The following is a 12247-nucleotide window of genomic DNA, read 5'->3' on the forward strand; positions in this document are numbered from 1 at the left end:
TTCTCTTCAAATTTTTTATTTTTCTTTCATTAGCAAACGTACAAAGAGGGGTAGAGTGGACCTCGTCAGGGGACGGGGCTTCTCAATGTCATAACTTTCCTTGCCCATGAACTTGTTCTAAGAGATGTTAAAGCAAATCCAGCCATTGTTTCAGTTGCACCTTATCAGGTAAGAATCAAAAAATTAAAAAAAAAATAGTCAACACTCAAGTGTCGTTATCACACATAGTTGTAGTCTTATGTAGCACAAAAATAATTTCTTGAAATTGTCTCCAAGCCTTCGGTCATATTCTTGGTTTTCAAGGTTCTTCTCAGCCTATACCTTCCTGGTCCTTTCCCCCAGGGTCTGGGACTTCAGGAACCGAATGCATGGGCATGGGTTCTTAAATGTATACATTGCCAGTTTCACTTCTGGGATTCTGTTTACTAAAACACAACGGCGATGACATTAGAACCATCCCTTTGTGTGTGAGCTTATCTTCCCCAGCGTCTGCCAGAGCCCTCAGCCTGAGACCAGAGCAGTAAACAGCAGAGTGGACACAAAGCCTTGGATGGGGTCGCTTCAGGAGATGCTGGGAGGTCACAGTCCTCAAACTTACAGCTTTCACTCCTTCATTGTCTCCCACACACTTCCTCCCCACCCCGTACCTCACGGTTTTAATCACCGCCTAAATTGGTTGTATAATTCATTAAGGTCTGACCCTCTGCCCTTCCAGTCTCCAGGGCGGGGAAGAGAGGGCTTCCTTAAATGGAGGAACAGGTAGTGCCACCCTACTTCCAGCTCCCGTCCTTGCATGGAGCTCTCTTCGCCCACAGCCTGCCCCTGACAACCAAGATGTAGCCAGGACATTCTGCCTCCAAATTCCCCCACGGAATTTTGAGCCTCCTAGCCCTCAGACTCTTAGGAGGGCACACAAAGTTTCCTGCCAGCTTCATACTCAAATGCTGCTGAGTTACCAGACCCGGGGAGGGGACATCTGTGTCACACTAGGTTCCTAGGCTTCAAACTCTGTTAGTCGGGCTGCGTGTGACAGGATTCATAGTGGAAATCATTAAGGACAAAGGAACATGGATGGGAAGGATGTGGGCGTCTCCTCCAGGGGTCTGGATTCCGGAGAGGCAGGAGGTGGATGAAACTTCCTTTCTGGTCTTGCCTCTCCCCCACCCTTTTCTGGCAAGGCTCCTACCGCCCTCCACAGATGGTTCAGAGGGTCTGAGTGTAGGCCTCAAGGAAGTACCGTCAGTGTGAAGCACACACTGCAAAGGAACTGTGTGAATTCTGATGCCCGGGTTCACCTGACCAACTAAGTCTTCGTGTCTGGGAGGAGGCTGGGCATCCACTTCTAAGAGACTCCAATGTGCACCTAAGGCCAGGAACCCTCTGATGCTTTCGGGCACCCAGAGAGGACTCAGCTGCGGTTCTCACAGCTCAAGGGGCCTCGCTCAGGAAACCTGTTTAGGATCAGAAGCTTCCATGGGGGTTGACGGCTGCCACCAATCAGATTAATTGGCCAGCAATTTAGCAGGTATATCATTATCTGGCCCTAGCATCTCTGTGCCTGCTTCCCTCCTCCTCCACCACTGTCAGCTGTAGTGTTTTGGTCTTTGCATCCCGGGATTGCACAGTCTTGAAGAAGAAGCTGAACAAGGTTCTGGGGATTCAGTCACTTGGCGGGAGATATGGTCACAGACTAGAAGTGGAAGAAGCTGGCGCTAGCTAGCTAGGAAGGCATGTTGGAAGCATGACAGGGGTGGTGGTGGGTGTCTCTTCTCAGGAGGGGGACAGACCTGGAGTCCAGGGAGAGGGTTGAGTGGCAGAAGCCCACCAGTGAAGGCAGGGGCCAGCGCACTCTGGATGGGAGCGCTGAGGGGAAGGACACGGCTGGCCCTTTGCTGAGCTTTTTTCCCCTCGGTTCTTCCAAGGACTTTACCTCTTCTAGAAGGTCATACCTGGCCTCAAAGACCCACAGCCCTGTCCCCTGGCCGCACTTCAGCACAAGGAAGCTGACAATCACTGTAGGATTAGGGTGAGAGCTGAGCTGAGGGCTTTGGAGTCTGCGCAGGACAGTCCTCTTTGTCCTCTTCCTCACTGAGGGAGCTCCTACAGTGTCTGTCACTCAGCTGTGACCCAGTCCTTAATTGGGCCTTACAGAGATTGTCCTTTTCCTCAGGAGGGCTCCCAAGGAGAGCCTAGGACATTCTACCTACCTATGGGATGGTCTCCATGCCAGGGGTTCCCTCACCCTGAGGTCCTGCACCCTTCCTTGGTCAGGCTTTAGGTGACCTCTAGGACTAGCTGTGGTTTCCCCTCATCCAAGTCCTGGTACCAAACTCCAAGGTGGGGCAGGCAGCTTATGGAGCAGGAACTGTAAATGTTCCCTGCTTCCTCTGCCTGTGTCCTCAAGCCTAGCGCAATAGCCCTAGGTGTTGGTTCTGACCTCTCTAGTCCAGACCCCACCCTAGGCGCGTGGGAACAGACAGGATGACATCACACTCGGGGCTGAATGTTCGCTTCTCTTTCCATAAAGTACCAAACACACCGTCTAGATGTGGTAGTGGGGAGGGCCTGGCTGGGAACCCGAACTTTACACACCCAGGGGGCCCTTGATGGAGGCGGGCAATTTAACAACCGGTCTGCAAGTCAAAAGAGAAAAAACGGGTTAGTGGGACGAGCCAAGGTGAAGCAGACAGGGGCTGTGGAGTCAGGGCCCAGGTACACGAGTCTTAGGGCAGCCCTGCCTGGGGCCCATTCCTGGGGACAAGAGTGAGACAGTCTGACCTTGTGACCTGTATGGGCACCCAAACAGTGCTGGACAGTTAACTGTGAGAGCCTGAGGCCCGTTCTAACAGACAGCTCTCTCTGAAGCTCAGTGTCCTTGGGACTGTCCTTAGCCTAGAGAATTTCCTCTAGCTGGTTGCTGGGAGGAGCTGCTGGATGGGTACGAGGGCTTTCTGGCCCGAAGTGCTGTGCGCTGAGATCCTTCTGCTGCTCTGAGATCCTCAGGGCCCAGCATATAGTAGGCAGGTGGCCCCTTCAGTGAATAAGTGGGCAGCTGAAGGAGCCTGAGGCCCTGTGTGCTCGTTCTGGTATAGACAGAACAGGCTTGAGTCTCACTGGGTGACATGTGTTGCCTGGGTCTTACTTCTGATCTTTTTGAGTGTCTTGAGTCTGGAGCTCAGAGACTGTGTTGAACCGGACACTGGAGCTCCAGACTGAGTTCAAGGGATCTGGACCCTGCCTACCCTTGCCCAGGGTATCGTGGAGGCTGGCTGAAGTTCTGGGCAAGAGGGTTGCTGGAAAGATGGGCTGGGCTGGGCAGGGCAGGCCGACTCAGACGTACTCTCGGGCAGCAGTTGAGGGTCCAGAGCGATAAGGCTGTGGGATGCTGTTGACTCTCTCCGGCTCTGGACATGTGCAGCAAAGAAAGGAGCCCCCCAGCATGGCCAGGCCAGCAGAGGCCCAGCCGACAAACAGAGCTGGACCAAATTCATACCTGTAAGAGGTAGGGAGGGCTATTTCAGGTTGCAGACCCTAGACCAGCCTGGTTCCAACCAGCACCTGGCAGACAGAAGGCAGCACACGAGATATCCCAGGCCTCCTCTTCCTTTCCACATGAACTAGGGTGACTGCTTGCCCTTGCCTCTCTCCCCGCTAGCATGTTCACAGCACATAGCTCAAGTCTAGGTAGGCAGTTCGGGCCCAGTTCCTCATCTGGCTGGTGGAGAGATGGGTATAGAAATTCAGATGGATGCAGCGGAACAATCTGTGGCCTTCTTTCCCAGTCACGGTCTGGTCTACGGACCAGCATCCAGCTAGGGCAGCTCCTTGCTGCCCTCTAGAGATTGTTGCTCTTCTGTCTGATCCTCTGGGCTCTCCACATCCAGCCTGGCTCTTCCAGAGTTTTCTTCCCCTCCTAGAACAGCTACCTTCAGGGCCCAGTTCCTATGGGACCTCCAGACTGGGATATTTGCCCTGTTGCTCTCCTCCACCCCAGCCAGAGGGATCTTTTGACCTGTACCTGTACGGCAGACAGAGGCTTAACTTGTTCCCAGGACTCAGCCCAGGCAGCCCCAGGAGTCCTGAAGTGATGGTCCTACTCCCTGCTTGTCTCCTTGGGATAGACCTTGCGTGGTAGGTCTTTGTGCTGTAGCTGCCCACCCAGGGCACAACTCTCTTGTCCAAATTCTCTGACTTCTGCATGAGCCTTCCCATAGAGATAGCCCAAGCATCCCTTCCCATCCTCCTCCACCCCAGAGTTGGCAGGATAATTGACTGGGAACTATCATTCTTTGCTCCTGGCTGGGCTGGGAGGAAGGGAAGAGCCAGGTACATCCAGGTTCTTCTGAAAGTCCCTCCCCCATGCCTTTAACCCTACAGATTCTGACCACAGTAGCTCCCAAGTACATGACCTGTGTCCCGCCGCTACCTCCCTCACCCAGAGCCTTCTCCTGGAGGCCAAGGCAGCAGCTGCTCCACTGGGCTGGCCTCTCCTCCCTGCAGCAGAGGGCAGCTGTGGCTTCACCCAGGCTGAAGGGCAAATTCTCCTCACAGCTGCTGGGCCTTACCCTAGCTACCCATTTGCTCCAGTCTGTATTACGAGTGCCCCACCCCCATTCTACCACCTCCTCTAGGAAGCCACCTTGACCTGCTGCCGCCAGCAGAAGCGAAACTGCAGGGCATCCTGAGCCCTGTACAGAGCCTCTCCTCATCACCCCTTGGAGCCTCAGAACCACGGGAGAGCTCGTTCTGGCATGAAAAGGTTAAATCGCAAGTGACCCAGGTCACTCTAGCATAGAGCTAGACTTCAGACCCAGAGCTAGGGCGCTGGGCTGCTCAGGGGCCTGGCTGCCCCAGAATGTTCTCAGCAGCTCTCCTGTCCCTCCCAAGGACCTTCATGTGACTCTCCTTTCTCAGAAACTAGCTGGGGCCCATTCCCTATTTCCTCTTCCAAGTGGCAACTGGGACCAGGGGAAGACAGATAAGAAGGAGGCCCAGCTCCTGCACTCACCTGGCGTTGACAGGAGTGCTGGGGTTGAAGAATTCCTGGGTCACCAGGGTAGCATACCACGAGACAGCGGTCAAGGTACAGAGACCTAAGGACCAAGTAAGGGGGGTGCTCAGTTCTGCCCAGCCCTGCCAGCCACATGGGCAGGCTGGCTGCATAGTCAAGAGGGGGGGAGGAGGCAGGGCACTCACCTGCCAAGAGGAAGAGGACACCCCCGGAGATGGCCACACGGCCCTTGGCGATGGGGTTACTGTCTCCAACCCGAGTGCACTTCATGCCCACGACACTGAGCACCATGGCCACAAAGCCCAGCAGCACTGCCACAACCATCAGGGCTCTCGCTGACTGGATGTGACCTGGAACAGCGAGGAGGTACTGAGCAGTAGTGGGGAACTCAAGGGGGGGATGGCAACAAGGAGGGATGGGGGGAACCCAGTGTGGAGGGGCTTGAGCAGAGGCCCAAAGAGGTCCGACCACTTGCCTGCTAGTGAGAAGAGACAGTGCGTGGATGAGAACAGAGAGTGTGTGTGTGTGTGTGTGTGTGTGTGTGTGTGTGTGTGTGTGTGTGTTGGGGGGATTCCCATTGGCCCTGACCGGCTCCTCTGAATAGCCTGACCGGCGGGATAGCTTGACTTTGCTCTTCTGTTGCTTTCTCTCGGGTCTGGTGCACCCCCAAGCAGCAGGAGATAGGGCTGGGTACCGCTCAGGATCGCCAGTTCAGAAAGAGCCGAGAGTGTGATGCCCACCTAAGCCCAGCATGGTCTCCAGCAGCAGCCCTGTCAATCATCCATGGGGCGGTATGCCTGCTTCTCTAGGGTGTGCTGGTCAGTTCTAGGCTCCAGACAGCTCAGGGGACCAGTGATCTGCCTGGCTCAGTGTGCAGTGGGCCTGGCTGGTGGCCGTTCTCCTCAGGTACCTGCAGAGCCCTGTTGGAGTGCAGGAGGGATGGTCCTGCCAAGGTCAGAGCTGTAATAGTGTCTGACTTTGAGCCAGCTTGACGGTTGAAATGCCACATCCCAGGAGTAGGTGCGTATGTGAGCATGTGCATGGGTGTGTTCTAGTGCTTTGTGTCCATCTGTGTGAGGTGTACACACCTGTGTGTGTGTGTACACATGTCAGTATAGAATATGGAGAGAAGAGGAGCAGATGGTATTAATAGGTTTATGGAGCCAAACCCTCATCTCAGTCCACCCTCCCATGTCCTATGTATTAGTGTCCTGGTTACACAGGAGAACATCAGAGTGTGAAGAGTTGGGTGAGTAGTGAGGCTATGGTGCCAGGACAGGGAACCCAGTCTGCCAGCCTCCTGTACTGATACCTCTCCAGAGCCCAGAGACCTGGCTGGCCTGGACTCTCCAGTGTACACAGGACGGCAGTTAGGGAATCATACCGGGCTGGAGCATGCAGCCCGGCAAGCCTGGCCTAGACCTCCCCAGTCCCTTCCCAGGCTCCCTCCCAAAGCCTACCGTCCAGGGCCAGAAGCGAATCATAGAGCTTGCATTGCACCTGCCCCGTGCTCTGAGAAGCGCAAGACATCCACAGCCCTTCGTAGAGGCCCACGGCAGTGATGATGGCGTCGCCTGCATAGGAGGACTGCTTCCACTGTGGCAGGGCAGTGCTGGCGATGATGCCCACCCAGCCACCCAGGGCTAGGAAGTAGCCCAGGAGCTGGAGGCCGGAGTTGGCCATGGCCCAGGGAGGAGTCTGAGGATTCCAGGGCTCAGAGATGGGCCGGGGTCCTGAGGAGCGCTGTGGTCATGGTGAGAGTAACAGCTGGAACAGAGAAGCTAAGTGGCACAGGAGTAGGGGAGGAGAGGGGACAGCTGACCAGCCAGCCAGAGGCAGCCCAGCAAAGGCAGTGGCTGCTGGATTCCAGAATGCAGGGGGCGGCCCAGGGGCTGGAAAAGGCCAAAACCCGCCCACAGCCAGTCCTAGGCAGAGTTCTTGCCCAGTTTCTTGGGGGTGGAGGGCAGGACTCAGTGCCCAGGATGGGGTACCCTTGTCCTCCCTGCCTCAAGAGTAAGGAAGGGAGGGGCTAGGAGGAGTGACTCTCAAGGCTTTTCCAACCAGGGAAACCCCTTCAGGAGTGCAGTTTCAGTGGGAATTCTCATCCCTACGCCAAGCTCCAGCTCTGCGGATACTGGCTTTGCTGTGCTTTCGTCCCTGATCTGAACCTGGGCTTTCTTGCCCACTGACTTGAGGATGGAAAAGAAAAGAGATTCTAGTTACTAGTCTAGAGTTAGACATGCATGTGTGCTCGTTTGTGTGTGTGCTTATGTGTATGCATGTGTTTGTATGCACCCGTGCTCATGTGTATGTGTGTGTGTGTGTGTGTGTGTGTGTGTGTGTGTGTGTGTGAGAGAGAGAGAGAGAGAGAGAGAGAGAGAGAGAGAGAGCATGCTTGCGTATGTGCTCGGTATGAAAACCAGGCCTTGCACATATGAGGCAAGCACTCTGCCACTGAGCTATACCCCCTAGAGTTAGTTTTTGGTAGGAGTTCTGAGGCCAGATGTGCAGAGACTAGGCTAGAATGAGGTGTTGAGAAGAGTCCTGGGTACCTGGAAGTCATGTGTGGCAAAATAAGGGGAGACCAAACCAGGAAACATGTGCTGTAGGGTCTGTTTGGGGTCTGAGGAGTCGGAAGAGGGACCCTACAGTTCCTGGGCCAGCAGTGGCTGCAGGCCAGCTTCAGATGTGATGGGGATCTGGGAAGACCTGCGCCAGCACCTGGCATGGGCCTGGAGGAAGAACTGCTTAGCCAGTTAATCCCTTTGCTGGCTGGCTCAGCAGCTCCTGCTGGCACCTGAGACAGCAGGCCTGGGCCCCTAGCTCCAGAGCAGCCTGGCAGGGGCAGTGGCCTCTGCACATTCCTGGGGTTCAGGCTGCCCCCTCCTAGACCCCTGTCCGCCGCTTCTCACTCAGGCCTCAGGAGCAGGGAATGTTTAACTCCCTGGGTCTCATTAGCAATCCTCTCACGTTCATTTCAGCCCCACAGGCTTGGCATGGGTGCAGGAAGAATGTTACACCCCTGCTCCCACTCGGGCCGGCCTCCCAGCCGCCTCCCTGCATCCCCTGCATCCCACGGCCTTTCCTGAGCTGCAACCCGGCCAGCTTCCTCCCCCACAGCCTCAGCCCCCACTTCAGGGACAAACCCCCAGCCTGTTGCTTTGCATTCTTCACGTGGGTGCCTGGCACTGCCAGACAATGGCAAGCCTGTATGCCCGGTCGGGGCGTGGGCCCTGGTATGGCCTGCAGCTCCAGCTCCAAGCTAGGAGGACCTGGGGGAAGCTGGGCAAAGGGTGAGTGCTGTTGGGTAGACAGTGTCAGACACTGGGTCCCTCTGACTTCCAGTGTACACAGGACCTGCTTCTTGGGGTAGCCTGCCAATCCCAAAATGCCAATGGGGTCCATCCAGAGCGGTGACAGAGATGGTTCTGACTTCAAATTCTTCTGCCATGCATAACAAAACAATAGGATCAAAAGAAGGAGGGGGTGGTTACCAGAGCCCAGAGTGGGGCAGAAGATAAAAGCAAAAGATTCCTGGGGGACAGTGAGACCCTGTTAACTTCAAGAAGGCCTTCCAGGGTAGGCAGATAACTAGGATGTGTGTGGTGCTGGTTTCTATGGCCTCTTCCTGTGTCTTTACCTTTTTGGTTTTTTTTTTGGAGGGAGGCATAAGATGCTCCCGCCAAGTGAGATGACTGTGTAGCCTCAGTGTCTTCATCCCTAAAGGGACAGTGTTTTGCCAAACTGAGAGGATGCATAGGGGCGGCAGAGGGACTGCCTATTGAAAAGGTCAGACATGGCCCCTCCTCCTAAAGCTGGGCCTTGGCCTCTGTGAGGAAGAACCAGGACTCATTCTGACCTTGGGAACACTGGTCAGATACCTGGGTCCTGGAGCCTCAGGGGTGCTCATAGCACTAGCTGGGACCCCTGTCTTCAGACATGTAAGAGCTGAGGTAGACGGGAAGATGGTCACCGTCCACAGAGCTGATGTGTCCCAGATGTGAAGCCTGAGGCAGCAGGATGCCTGCCTGATTGTGTCTCCATTCTGGGCATTCCCTCAAACCCCACCCTATGGACCCAGAACCTCCATGATTCTTCTTTGTTGTTTTTTTCTTGAAACAGGGTTTCCCTATGTAGCCCTGGTTGTTCTGGAACTTGCTCTGTAGACCAGGCTGGCCTCAAGCTCAGAGATCCACCTGCTTCTGCCTCCTAAGTGCTGGAATTAAAGGCGTGCACCGCCATTGCCGAGTGTAAGCCTCCAGGATTCTTACGTCCTCCCCTGAAGCTCTCCCAGGTGCTTTTCCCTTTGTTATCTGATGATTTGGGTCTGTTCTACCTAAATATCCTCCGCTTCCCCAACAGCCTCCCTGCACCAATGCTTCATCTGGAACTTAAGTCCTGCTCTGAAGAGAAGTTCCCTAGTCTGGTATAGCTAGCTTCTCCACCCTAGGAAACCTACCATTCTTGGTGGCCCTGCATCATAGTGACTCTCAGGCATGCAGAGAGGACTAGAAAGCTCAGGGTTCCCAGCCCAGCCTCTCATCAGAGCTAACAAGAACTGCCTGGGTAGATACAAATCACAGTTTAAAATAAAATGCTTTCACTTCTGGAGGGTACTGGACTTTCCTCAGCTACTGAAAAGCCTTGCCTTTAGGCAAGTCCCCAGCTTGTCTTCGTCCTCAGCTGAAAAATACTGTAATACCGCCGGGCGATGGTGGCGCATGCCTTTAATCCCAGCACTCGGGAGGCAGAGGCAGGCGGATCTCTGTGAGTTCGAGACCAGCCTGGTCTACAGAGCTAGTTCCAGGACAGGCTCCAAAAACCACAGAGAAACCCTGTCTCGAAAAACCAAAAAAAAAAAAAAAAAAAAAAAAAAGTTACTTTTTTCATTTTTTTCTGTTGCGGGAGGTCCTTCCGCTCCTTCAGCCAATAGCCGCTGAGATACCAACCCATTGGGGCGTGGTCTCTCTCCCTCTAAAAAAGCGGCTACTTCCCTTCTCAAGCTCTTGGCTTCCTGATCTGTTTCCGGCGACTAGACTCCTTCCTGATTGCGCAGAGGGCTGTTGTCTGGGACGGTTATCTGTAAGTTTTTTCCCCTTCAAATAAATACCACACTATTAATCATAATTCCAAACTGGTGTGGCATTGTGACTTACGCCTTCATTTTTCTTTTCTTTTCTTTTTTTTTTTTTCAAGACAGGGTTTCTCTGTAGCCTGTCCTGGAACTAGCTCTTGTAGACCAGGCTGGCCTCGAACTCACAGAGATCTGCCTGCCTCTGACTCCTGAGTGCTGGGATTAAAGGCGTGCACCACCACCGCCAGGCTTTTCATTTTATTTTTTAATTTTACATATCAATCCCAGTTCTTCTTCCCTCCCCACCCCACCCCTCGTCCTGCACCCCCAACCACCCACACCCCCCCCCCCCCCCGTGGAATTGTTTCTATTGTGTCAGGTGTTGTGTGAGAGTTCTTTTGCAAATATTCTTGGGTGTCTTGGGCTCAGCACATGGGTTACCCCCGTCTTAATGAGGAAACAACTTGGTCGTGTACTTCATGTTTGAGATTATCTCTCAGCTCAGGGCCCAGGTCAGGTCCTTGCCTCTTTCTTTAATTATCCTTTAGTCCTCTATACAGCAAGGGCTTCACCCAGGCCAGACAGAAAGGACCAACAATGGTAACAGGAGCGGTGACCACATGGCCTGGAGCAACCACCAGCACCGTCTCAGCTTGAGAGGCAGCCTACCTGGCCATCCCATTCACCCTTCTGCTTCCACACGCAGTTAACTGCTGCAGAGTTGGTAAGCCCTTCCTGTGGTTCTCTCTCGTTCATCTCTTACACTCCACCTCACTAAAACATCTCTGGGAAATTCTGACTTCCCTGTTGTCAGATACAGAAGCAGACCCTCAATCCTCGTTTCGTTTTTCTCACTTTGAGAGGTCTGCCCCTGAATTCTGACCCTCCTGTCTCCACCTCTGAAGCTGTGGTTCCAGGCAAGCACCATCACATGGGATCTCAGCTCTCATCTTGTTCAGCTTCTGGACACCATGTGCCATGTGTCACCACCACCTTGATCTGTACATCCATACTCAGACCATGTCCATGGGTCTGAGGCACTGGGGGTCTTTGACATGGCCATGCTCTTGCCAACGATGACATTCTCACTCAGGACTTCATTGGCTTCAACACACTACTGCTGCTTCTTGAACCGCCCTTGGGGGGGTGGGGCAGGGCACATCTCTCTTGCTGTTTTCCAAACGTACAGATGAGCTGTGTACCTCTCTCGGCTTCACACACCAGTTTTATACCCTCAAACTCACCCTTAGCACACTAACCCAGGTCCTGCTGGCCACACCTCACTCTCCAACTGTGTACTGTCCCCTCCCCGCCTCTAGTAGCTTTATTTCCAAAGGCTTATGCTCATCCCTCATGACAACCCATCAGCACCTCCTTCTGTTGCTTGGCCCTGACCTCCTCCTCTCCCTCATCACTCAACAGCCTGTTTGGCTGTTTCCATTCCTGTCCCAACAGCTTATTCTCCATGTATTACCCAAGGAAACTTTTTTCTTTTTGGAGGCGAGGTCGTTTCTCTGTAGCTTTGGAATCTGTCATGGAACTCGCTCTGTAGACCAGGCTGGCCTCAACTCATACAGATCCGCCTGCCTCTGCTCCTGAGTGCTGGGATTAAAGGTGTGCGCCACCACTGCCTGGCACCCAAGGAGACTTTTAATATGGTAGTCACATCCTGATGCTGGGACCTTCAGCATCTGCCCTTCTCTTCCTGGTCCACTCTCTGCCCCTGTATTAGTCTTTTTTTTTTTTTCTTTTAAAGATTTGTTTTTATTTGTATGTGTGTTTGCCATGTTTGTGTTGGTGCCAGAAGAGGGCATTAGAGTCCCTGGAGCTGGAGAAACAGGTGGTTAAAAGTACCTGATATGGGTACCAGGAAGCAAAGAGTAGCAAAGGCTCTTACCTGCGGAGTCATCTCTTCTGCTTCTTCTGCTTTGGGGCCCTGACTTGACTTTCTACAGCAAAGGCTTAGGCTATACAAACCACACTCATGATATTTACACATTTATTACGTATCTCCTATAAAATACAGCTCTGTGAGGACCAGGCTTACTTTGCTCCCTCTCATGATCCCATTATGGGCTGCTGCTCACTAAATAAATATTGTCTGACTAACGATTGTTCAGGTGCAGGTTCCTACACTCTGTCCTGTGGCATCTCAAGTGTGG

At 53.6% G+C, this 12247-nt stretch overlaps 1 protein-coding gene across 1 annotated transcript; it reads right to left on the bottom strand.

Annotated features, from left to right (window-relative positions):
- Positions 1–6892, bottom strand: Cldn19 (claudin 19). The gene is made up of 5 exons (XM_050161246.1): positions 6472–6892; positions 5197–5361; positions 5009–5093; positions 3341–3493; positions 1–2633 (listed from the first exon to the last, which is right to left on the bottom strand). Exons 1-5 carry the CDS (start codon positions 6692–6694, stop codon positions 2585–2587), a joined length of 675 nt encoding a protein of 224 aa, XP_050017203.1. The 5' UTR covers positions 6695–6892; the 3' UTR covers positions 1–2584.
- Between the last annotated feature and the right edge of the window lie 5355 nt (positions 6893–12247).

The sequence above is a fragment of the Alexandromys fortis genome, unplaced genomic scaffold (assembly GCF_014885135.2).
Source record: "Alexandromys fortis isolate MF-2015 unplaced genomic scaffold, M_Fortis_MF-2015_v1.1 scaffold_122, whole genome shotgun sequence".
NCBI classification, from domain to species: domain Eukaryota; kingdom Metazoa; phylum Chordata; class Mammalia; order Rodentia; family Cricetidae; genus Alexandromys; species Alexandromys fortis.

What these genes read in the sequence shown, in the direction of transcription:
- Cldn19 (XM_050161246.1), bottom strand. Translation starts at nt 6,694, where the DNA reads ATGGCCAACTCCGGCCTCCAGCTCCTGGGCTACTTCCTAGCCCTGGGT. An exon ending in TTCGCTTCTGGCCCTGGACG is followed by an intron (nt 5,362 to 6,471) that starts GTAGGCTTTGGG and finishes TCGCTGTTCCAG; the next exon opens with GTCACATCCAGTCAGCGAGA. An exon ending in CCCTCAACTGCTGCCCGAGA is followed by an intron (nt 2,634 to 3,340) that starts GTACGTCTGAGT and finishes TTTGACTTGCAG; the next exon opens with ACCGGTTGTTAAATTGCCCG.